The following is an 11,154-nucleotide window of genomic DNA, read 5'->3' on the forward strand; positions in this document are numbered from 1 at the left end:
TAGTTGTTTGGAAATAAATGAATCTGCTAACTTCTGACATGTTTTACAAAAACGTAAAAGACAGCAATGGGTTACGAAAATAGCTCTAGTTACAGATCGGTAGCCCCGATTTGAAATCCGACTTCGTACTTGAAAAGCAGACAAGAAGGGGAAGATTTTATATAGCAGACATTTTTTTCTGTAAAATGTTGCGAAATGGTCAAAACGGCAGTTGTTTGGGAAAGTTTGAAAAACATGTGGTAGCGTTAGTAAAACTGTTGTAACGTAAGTTCCATACTGAATAAACTGTTTCCGCATTTGACAAGCAGAAGTAGAGGAAGGATTTAATACAAAATATTTTTGTCTAACTCTTTTAGTGGTCAAAATGATAGTTGTTTGGAAATAAATGAATCTGCTAACTTCTGATATGTTTTACAAAAACGTAAAAGACAGCAATGGGTTACGAAAATAGCTCTAGTTACAGATCGGTAGCCCCGATTTGAAATCCGACTTCGTACTTGAAAAGCAGACAAGAAGGGGAAGATTTTATATAGCAGACATTTTTTTCTGTAAAATGTTGCGAAATGGTCAAAACGGCAGTTGTTTGGGAAAGTTTGAAAAACTTGTGGTAGCGTTAGTAAAACTGTTGTAACGTAAGTTCCATACTGAACAAACTGTTTCCGCATTTGACAAGCAGAAGTAGAGGAAGGATTTACCCCAAAATATTTTTGTCTGACTCTTTGGTTTAGTAGTCAAAATGATAGTTGTTTGGAAATAAATGAATCTGCTAACTTCTGACATGTTTTACAAAAACCTAAAAGACATGCAATGGTTTACGATAATAGCTCTAGTTACAGATCGGTAGCCCCGATTTGAAATCCGACTTCGTACTTGAAAAGCAGACAAGAAGGGGAAGATTTTGTAAGCAGACATTTTTTTCTGTAAAATGTTGCGAAATGGTCAAAACGGCAGTTGTTTGGGAACGTTTGAAAAACATGTGGTAGCGTTAGTAAAACTGTTGTAACGTAAGTTCCATACTGAATAAACTGTTTCCGCATTTGACAAGCAGAAGGAGAGGAAGGATTTAATCCAATATATTTCTGTTTAACTCTTTTAGTGGTCAAAATGATAGTTGTTTGGAAATAAATGAATCTGCTAACTTCTGATAAGTTTTACAAAAATGTAAAAGACAGCAATGGGTTACGAAAATAGCTCTTGTTACAGATCGGTAGCCCCGATTTGAAGTCCGACTACGTACTTGAAAAGCAGACAAGAAGGGGAAGATTTTATATAGCAGACATTTTTTTCTGTAAAATGTTGCGAAATGGTCAAAACGGCAGTTGTTTGGGAAAGTTTGAAAAACATGTGGTAGCGTTAGTAAAACTGTTGTAACGTAAGTTCCATACTGAATAAACTGTTTCCACATTTGACAAGCAGAAGGAGAGGAAGGATTTAATCCAATATATTTCTGTTTAACTCTTTTAGTGGTCAAAATGATAGTTGTTTGGAAATAAATGAATCTGCTAACTTCTGATATGTTTTACAAAAATGTAAAAGACAGCAATGGGTTACGAAAATAGCTCTTGTTACAGATCGGTAGCCCCGATTTGAAGTCCGACTACGTACTTGAAAAGCAGACAAGAAGGGGAAGATTTTATATACCAGACATTTTTTTCTGTAAAATGTTGCGAAATGGTCAAAACGGCAGTTGTTTGGGAAAGTTTGAAAAACATGTGGTAGCGTTAGTAAAACTGCTGTAACGTAAGTTCCATACTGAATAAACTGTTTCCGCAGTTGACAAGCAGAAGTAGTGGAAGGATTTATACCAAAATATTTTTGTCTAACTCTTTTAGTGGTCAAAATGATAGTTGTTTGGAAATAAATGAATCTGCTAACTTCTGACATGTTTTACAAAAACGTAAAAGACAGCAATGGGTTACGAAAATAGCTCTAGTTACAGATCGGTAGCCCCGATTTGAAATCCGACTTCGTACTTGAAAAGCAGACAAGAAGGGGAAGATTTTATATAGCAGACATTTTTTTCTGTAAAATGTTGCGAAATGGTCAAAACGGCAGTTGTTTGGGAAAGTTTGAAAAACATGTGGTAGCGTTAGTAAAACTGTTGTAACGTAAGTTCCATACTGAATAAACTGTTTCCGCATTTGACAAGCAGAAGTAGAGGAAGGATTTAATACAAAATATTTTTGTCTAACTCTTTTAGTGGTCAAAATGATAGTTGTTTGGAAATAAATGAATCTGCTAACTTCTGATATGTTTTACAAAAACGTAAAAGACAGCAATGGGTTACGAAAATAACTCTTGTTACAGATCGGTAGCCCCGATTTGAAGTCCGACTACGTACTTGAAAAGCAGACAAGAAGGGGAAGATTTTATATAGCAGACATTTTTTTCTGTAAAATGTTGCGAAATGTTCAAAACGGCAGTTGTTTGGGAAAGTTTGAAAAACATGTGGTAGCGTTAGTAAAACTGTTGTAACGTAAGTTCCATACTGAATAAACTGTTTCCGCATTTGACAAGCAGAAGTAGAGGAAGGATTTAATCCAAAATATTTTTGTCTAACTCTTTTAGTGGTCAAAATGATAGTTGTTTGGAAATAAATGAATCTGCTAACTTCTGATATGTTTTACAAAAATTTAAAAGACAGCAATGGGTTACGAAAATAGCTCTTGTTACAGATCGGTAGCCCCGATTTGAAGTCCGACTACGTACTTGAAAAGCAGACAAGAAGGGGAAGATTTTATATAGCAGACATTTTTTTCTGTAAAATGTTGCGAAAGGGGTCAAAACGGCAGTTAAAGTTTGGGAAAGTTTGAAAAACATGTGGTAGTGATTTAGAGAAACTGCTCTAACGTAAGTTCCATACTGAATAAACCTTCTCCGCATTTGACAAGCAGAGAAGTAGAGGAAGGTTTTAACCCTCCCGTTGTCTCGGCGGGTCAGAGTGACCACGGGCAGTTCCGAGTTGATTGCCCGTGTCTGTGTGTGGGTCAGAGGGACCCCGGCAGCGTTAGCAAGGTGTATGTTGTAACCCTCCTGTCCCTGTGTGGGCGGGGTCATAGTGACGTCAGAGGGGTCAGAGGGACCCCGGCAGCGTTAGCAAGGTGTATGTTGTAACCCTCCTACACCTGTGTGGGCGGGGTCAGAGTGACCCCGGCATCGTTAGCAAGGTGTATGTTGTAACCCTCCTGTCCCTGTGTGGGCGGGGTCATAGTGACCCAACACTACCACCTGCTGGATACTAGTCAAAGGTCCTGCCCCAAAATTGACACGCGCCAAATTTCGGGCAAGGGCCCTGTGTCGAATACGGCCCTCTGTCCCCAATACGGCCCTCTGTCCCCGTGTGAGTTTGGATATCGATTCTAAAAACGCCCCCCTCCAAACTACCTTCCCTTGGTTGTGGATATTGTGCCTTTCGGGTATGGCTGTTGTTACACAACCTTCCCCCTTGCCTCGGCGGGTCAGAGTTACCCCCGGCCAAGCTTTACGAGTTGATTTCCAGTGTCTGTGTGGGTCAGAGACATCCCCGGCAGCGTTAGCAAGTATGTATGTTGTAACCCTCCTACCCCTGTCTGGTGCCGGGTCAGAGTGACCCCCGGCCCTGTTGTTAGGAGTCGTTCCCCTCTGTCTGGGCCGGGTCAGAGTGACCCTGTCAGGGACCAGTTGTCCCCGACAACTCAGTGCACCACGACCTCGGCGCTATCACACTGGGAGGCCAGCCGGATGGGCGTACCGGATGGGACCGAAGGGCCGAAGGAGCAGGCAGGCAGGGCCGACCACGCGCCTCGTCCATTCGCGCGCCTCGTCCCATTCACGTGGCCACCGTAAGCAGGGCGTAGAGAGGCTACTAATATTGTCAGGAAGAAGAAGAAGAAGATGAGGACGAGGACGAGGACGACGACGACGAGGACGACGACAAGGAGGAATACGACCCCGCCGAGCGTGAGCCCTCCGCCTACGACTGTAAGCAGGGCGTAGAGAGGCTACTAATATTGTCAGGAAGAAGAAGAAGAAGAAGACCAAGAAGAAGAACAAAAAGAAGAAGAAGATGAGGACGATGATGAGGACGACGACGACGAGGATGATGACGACGACGAGGAATACGACCCCGCCGATCGCGAGCCCTCCGCCTACGACGCCTGGCAGTCCTGGTTTCAGCGCGGCTCAGGTCCTGGAACAGATATCCTCCAGCGTCAACCAAGAAGACGAAGAAGACTACTGCGATTCCGAAGAGGAGGACGTTTCGGAAGATGAAGACGGCGAGGAATACAACCCCGAGCGCAACGCGGACGACTACGAAAACGACTCGGCCTCGCGGTCGTGCTCCTCTTCGGAGGAAGAGCGAGAGGAAGAGCGAGAGGGAGAGCGAGAGGGAGACGCGGCCGCTGCCCGAGAGCGAGACAGAGAGCCAGACAGAGAGCGAGACAGAGAGCGAGAGCCAGAGCGAGAGCGAGAAAGAGAGCCAGAGCGAGACAGAGCCAGAGAGCCAGAGCGAGAAAGGGAGACGTTGCTGTCAAAAAACGGCAAAATCAAATGGTCCTCCGCGGCCTATCGCGGCCCGGACCGGCCCCGCGCCATCCGCCGGCCCTGCCCCGCCGTGACGCCGGGCCCAACGGCCTACGCCGCGTCGCGAGCGATCGACATCGCGTCCGCCTTCCGGCTGTTTGTCACACCGGCCATAGAAAGGATAATCGTGGACATGACGAATCTGCAGGGGGTGAGAAAATACGGCGACGGCTGGCGACCCATGGACTCCACCGACCTGCGCGCCTACGTAGGGCTGCTGATCCTAGCCGGCGTCTACAGGTCCCGAGGCGAGGCAGCGGCCAGCCTGTGGGACGCCGAGAGCGGCAGGACCGTGTTTCGCGCCACCATGCCGCTCAAGGTGTTTCACAAGTACTCGAGGCTGCTGCGATTCGACGACCGCCAGTCGAGACCCGCGAGACTCGCCACCGACAGACTGGCGGCCGTAAGAGAGGTGTGGGACCTGTGGGAGGAGCGGCTGCAGGCCCTCTACAACCCGGGGCCCGAAGTGACGGTGGACGAACAACTGGTCCCGTTCAGAGGTAGCCGTCTATGTATCTGTGTTTTTGTACGTGTAAGCGTAGAGAGCACGGGCAGTCTATGTATCTGTGTTTTTGTACGTGTAGCATAGAGAGCACGGGCGGTCTATGTATCTGTGTATGTACGTGTAGCTTAGAGAGCACGGGCAGTCTATGTATCTGTGTTTGTACGTGTAGCATAGACAGCGTGTAGCATAGAGAGCGGTAGCAGTCTATGTATCTGTCTATGTATCTGTCTATGTACGTGTAGCATAGAGAGCACGGGCAGTCTATGTATCTGTGTTTGTACGTGTAGCATAGAGAGCGGTAGCAGTCATTGTATCTGTGTTTGTACGTGTAGCTTAGAGAGCACGGGCAGTCTATGTATCTGTCTATGTACGTGTAGCATAGAGAGCACGGGCAGTCTGAGCACAGGCAGTCTATGTATCTGTCTATGTACGTGTAGCATAGAGAGCACGGGCAGTCTGAGCACAGGCAGTCTATGTATCTGTGTATGTACGTGTAGCATAGAGAGCACGGGCAGTCTATGTATCTGTCTATGTACGTGTAGCATAGAGAGCACGGGCAGTAGTAGCACGGGCAGTAGTAGCAATCGGCAGTAGTAGCAGCAATCGGCAGTAGTAGCAGCAATGGGCAGTAGTAGCAATCGGCAGTAGTAGCACGGGCGGTAACGTAAACGCAGTGCGCCCCGATGGTGAGCCAGTAACGATGACGCTGCTAATCTCCTCTCCCTCTCCTCTCCCTCCCCTCTCCCCCCCCCCCCCCCGCCGAAAGGACGCTGTCCTTTCCGACAGTACATTCCCAGCAAGCCGGCCAAATACGGCATCAAGTCGTGGGTGGCCTGCGACGCCAAGTCCAGCTACGCTTGGAAGATGCAGGTGTACACCGGCAAGGCGGCCGGCGGAGGCCCCGAGAAGAACCAGGGCGCGCGCGTCGTCCTCGATCTGACCGAGGGACTGCCGGCCGGTCACAACGTCACGTGTGACAATTTCTTCACCTCCTACGAACTCGGGCAGCGGCTCCTCGAGAGGGACCTCACCATGGTGGGCACGGTGCGAAAGAACAAGCCCGAGCTCCCTCCCGCGCTGCTCCAGTCCAAGGGCAGACAGGTCTCGTCCTCCATGTTCGCCTTCACGCCCACCGCCACTCTAGTGTCCTACCTGGCAAAGAGAAACAAGAACGTGCTGCTTCTGAGCACGCGGCACGCGGAGCCCGACGTTAGCGATCGCCGAGACCGGAAGCCGGCCCTCATCCTAGACTACAACCGCAACAAGGGCGGCGTGGACAACCTAGACAAGGTGGTCGGGACCTACAGCTGCAGACGGATGACCGCCCGCTGGCCCCTGGTCATCTTCCACAACATCCTCGACGTGTCCTCCTACAACGCCTTTGTCATATGGCGAGAGATCAACCCCGACTGGATGCCTGGGAAGCGGAACAAGAGGAGGGTGTTCCTGGAGCAGCTCGGAAAGGCGCTCGTGAAGCCCCAGATCCAAAGAAGGCAGCGTCTCCCCCGCACCGAAGCCGCGTCCGCACTTGTCAAAGTCCTACGGGGCGAGCGTGTATCCGCCGACGAGGCTCGTCCGCAAGCCCGGGAGCGAGCCGCCGCCGCCGCCGCCCCGCTGGGGGCGAGTAAGAGGAAGAGGTGTCAGCTCTGCCCACCCAAGAAGGACGCCAAGACACACACCACGTGCTGCAGGTGTAAGAAATACATCTGCAAAGGCTGTTCACACCCATACTGTCACACTTGTGCCCACTGGGCCTTTAGCCAAGACGGGACAGGGTGACCCGGGGGGGGACACTGTGTGCTAGGCATAATAGGAGGACAACGGGAGGGTTATGTAACAACAACCATACCCAAAAGGCACAATATCCACAACCAAGGGAAGGTAGTGCAGGAGGGGGGGCGTTTTTAGAATCAATACCCAAACTCACACGGGGCCCAAGGGCAGTACGGGGGGACAGCCTGTCACTTCGCACACACCAACACTTGATGTTCTAGACAGTGGTAACACTTGACAGTTGCTTGTCAGAGCATACTTTATTTTTTACTTGCATTCAACAGCATTATAAACTATAACATGACTACCCAAGCCCTCACAGTGAGCAAGCCTGGAAGCCTTATAGGCTCCTGTGGCTTCTGTCAAGCTCTGTGTGTTTGATGACGCTTTCCTTAGGTCCGCCCTATCATGACTCAGTCAGCAAGCATGGCAGCCATTATAGGCTCCTGTGGCTTCTGTCAAGCTCTGTGTGTTTGATGACGCTTTCCTTAGGTCCGCCCTATCATGACTCAGTCAGCAAGCATGGCAGCCATTATAGGCTCCTGTGGCTTCTGTCAAGCTCTGTGTGTTTGATGACGCTTTCCTTAGGTCCGCCCTATCATGACTCAGTCAGCAAGCATGGCAGCCATTATAGGCTCCTGTGGCTTCTGTCAAGCTCTGTGTGTTTGATGACGCTTTCCTTAGGTCCGCCCTATCATGACTCAGTCAGCAAGCATGGCAGCCATTATAGGCTCCTGTGGCTTCTGTCAAGCTCTGTGTGTTTGATGACGCTTTCCTTAGGTCCGCCCTATCATGACTCAGTCAGCAAGCATGGAAGCCTTATAGGCTCCTGTGGCTTCTGTCAAGCTCTGTGTGTTTGATGACGCTTTCCGTAGGCCCGCCCTAATCATGACTCAGTCTGCAGAACTGTGGCTCTTTGACAATAGGGGCCAAAGCGATATATTAATGACTGTACTGGTGTCTCTCAAGAAGCAGAACAGAGTGTATAATGGCACATGGGAAATCAGAGTCTTTCTATACACTCAGATATTGTAATACAGCAAAGGAGAATGACAGTAGCGACGACTCAGACATTGACTTTGTTAGTGGCAGCACATGCAGAGAGCTGCAGTTCAACCCTGTTACAGTTGAAGATGCCCAGTTGCTGTGCACTAGGCTGAAGGTGCAGTGCAACAAGAGGTCTCTCAGTCATACTGCGTCTGGTGTGTTAGGTGCTCCGTGTAAGAATGTGAAAATAAAAGGTGACGGAAATTGTTTCTTCAGAGCGGTCAGTGAAGCACTATGTGGTACAGAGGAGTACCATGAGCCAATTCGAAATGCGGTGGTGCAGCAGCTACAGAGCAAACAACATATGTATAGGACCATCCTGAGAGTGTGTTACCATTCAGTGTCAGAGTACATTACGGAGTCCAACATGAATTGTTTAGGTAGTTGGGCGACCGAAGTGGAGATTCAAGCCGCTGCAGACATGTTGGGTGTAAGCATATATACATACTATACCAACCGTTGGATTGAATACAGATCTAATGGTTTAGAGGTGTCTAAGCAGGGCATATATTTGGAGAATAGTCGGAACCATTACGAGACAGTTGTTTGTGTCAAGAGGCCTCAGACTCAGTCTTGTTACGGTTACTGCCAGGGTTATGAGATTGGGAACAGCCATATACCACAAGCAGTTAGGTCCTCAGGCTCCAAATCATCTGATTCCGAAAGCAGTTCGGGAGCGGCCATGGCAGGTGACTACGAGGATTGGATGTGTGATGATTATCAGGACAATTGTCAAGAGGACTATACCCATAACCGAGATACTCCCGGTGCTGACATGGAGGATACCAGAGACCAGACTCAGTCTTGTTACGGTTACTGCCAGGGTTATGAGATTGGGAACAGTCATATACCACAAGCAGTTAGGTCCTCACGCTCCAAATCATCTGATTCCGAAAGCAGTTCGAGAGCGGCCATGGCAGGTGACTACGAGGATTGGATGTGTGATGATTATCAGGACAATTGTCAAGAGGACTATACCCATAACCGAGACACTCCCGGTGCTGACATGGAGGATACCAGAGACCAGCAGGCTGAAACTAGTCCCCGTTCAACCGATAGTCTTGTGGACTACGACATTTACGATTCCGAGGAGTCAGACTACGAGGTCCACACCCAAGACGTCGACAGTGAACAGCTCTACTGTGAACAGGTTGACGACAAAGAGGTGATCTACTGTGAAGCGGTCTATGGTGAAGAGGTTGACACCGGCGCTGTCGTGGAATGTGAAGAAGTCGATGATGACGAGGTGGTGGACTGTGACGACGTGTACGATGAAGAGGTTTACGACGACGAGGTGGTGGACTGTGAAGACGTGTACGATGAAGAGGTTGACGATGGCGAGGTGGTGGACAGCAACGAAGGCTACAGCAAAGAGGGTGGCGAGGTACAGGTTTACTGTGAAGATGGTCACGACTCGATTCCAGCTGTGGAAGATTCGAGAAAGCAACATTCGATGGAAAGCAGGCTTAGTTGGTCTATACTGAACACATCATGGCATTCCTTCCTAGAATGGCTGGGGGAGCGCTGGTGGGGATCAGTTTCTAAAGAGCAGATTATCACATTCATGGATACAGCTAACAGTCGCAAAGGGGACATTGTCGTCGCAGCACACTTCGGCGGCATGCAAGGAGGAGTGTGTTCGATTATGGTGAAGACACAGGATTCAGTCATGACTTTTACTGTTGTTATTAGTCGAGGCAGGTACATCTGTACCGATATGGTACAAGGTCTATTTTCAACTCCTATTGACATTATGAAAGTTCTGGTGCGTAAACTGGGAGAAGGACACTTGCTACGTAGACCCAGGTGGATGGCTCATAACCCCAAATACTTTGCTATGACACAAATAGTGGACGAGCTGTGTTATATTGTAAAGCTGATAAAAGGCTCATGGTGGGGAGCTGCATTCCTCAGTTTGGAAATGTCCCCACCACATGGTAAAGTGATAGAGCTTCTAAGAATGAGGAGAAACAAGCACACCAACCCAGCTGCCGCAATCCATTATATGAATGAGGACAGTTTGGGATACCTGTTTGATATTGTAACTGCCAAGGGAAAGAGATTCAAGGTGACGTTTGATAACTTGGGGTTTACGATTGGGACAGGTGCACACTTTCCAGATATCACATCTATTCTTTCCCGCATCTGCTGCCTTGAAGATGCAACCTTTGTAGCCCGACCAAAGAACCACATGTTTGGGGATGAAGGGCTGGAACGTAACCCAGGTGTCACAGATGCCAGACACACTGTCTAGAGTGGGAAATATATAGGTGTAGAGCATATGTAATCACTGTCATATCGCTTGGTAAATGTGCCATTACAAAGTGCTTGTGGTGTATTATTCAATGTCCATATCCTTCTGTGAATAAAGACAATAATATCCTGAGCAGGAATACCAGGTCACATTTATTTACAGAGTACATAACATTTACATACATCCATACCAAAAGTAGGACATAGTGGCAGCTCAAAAATGAAAAAAATGGGTTCAGTGTAGTTAGGTCTCAACACATTGCAACCTAGTCATCTCCATCCTCATCACCTCCATCTTCATCACCTCCATCCTCATCAGCTCCATACTCATCATCGGCCATATACTTGAGCGAAAGAGACATAACCACATTACCAACAAGTCATACACACGAGCAAAAGTGTCATCACAGTATACACTACCATATCTACCATTTCATCTTCTGCATTGTTCAACTGGGGAAGAGGAGGTAATGCTAGGTGAGGTTGAGGCCGGTTGATGACTTCTGGGGGCAACAGTGGAGGGGCTTGTTCCAAGACAAGGTTCCTAGGTCCCTCATCGTCAGACGATAGTATGTAATCACTCTCCTGAATGTTTATTAAAGACATGGGAAATGTATCACTTATACATGGTATACTTTACAACAGTGAATGAAAGGACATCAAACCGAGTACCTACAGAACGGGTCAGGATTATGGTAGATACCTGTGGAATAGAGATGAGTGTTAGAATCAGTATAAGCTAAATGACTATGATGAGCATGGTCTATGAAAGAGGTGTCTATAGAGTATGATATAACATGTGTGTATCTTACCGCGCTCAGCTCGCTATTGTCAGTTTCTATACCACTCTCATCTGACATGATCAGAGGTCGGAAATGCACAATTGCCTGAGGTAAGGAGATATAGGTCCATGATTAGCTGTTAAATGCGACAGTTGCAGTAGGTGTCACAGTTAAACACCTTTTCATGACTGGGTTAAGTTACGGGTTAGGTGTGGTTGTACAGAGGTGAAA

The 11,154-nt window shown here is 48.0% G+C and overlaps 1 protein-coding gene across 1 annotated transcript; it reads left to right on the top strand.

The window, feature by feature from the left end:
• The first annotated feature begins 3,733 nt into the window (after positions 1–3,733).
• Positions 3,734–6,847, top strand: LOC139563916 (piggyBac transposable element-derived protein 4-like). The gene is made up of 3 exons (XM_071382971.1): positions 3,734–3,821; positions 3,969–5,063; positions 5,835–6,847. The coding sequence occupies exons 1-3, from the start codon at positions 3,734–3,736 to the stop codon at positions 6,845–6,847; spliced, it is 2,196 nt and encodes a 731-aa protein (XP_071239072.1).
• Positions 6,848–11,154: the final 4,307 nt, after the last annotated feature.

Source organism: Salvelinus alpinus, chromosome 1, assembly GCF_045679555.1.
Source record: "Salvelinus alpinus chromosome 1, SLU_Salpinus.1, whole genome shotgun sequence".
NCBI lineage: Eukaryota > Metazoa > Chordata > Actinopteri > Salmoniformes > Salmonidae > Salvelinus > Salvelinus alpinus.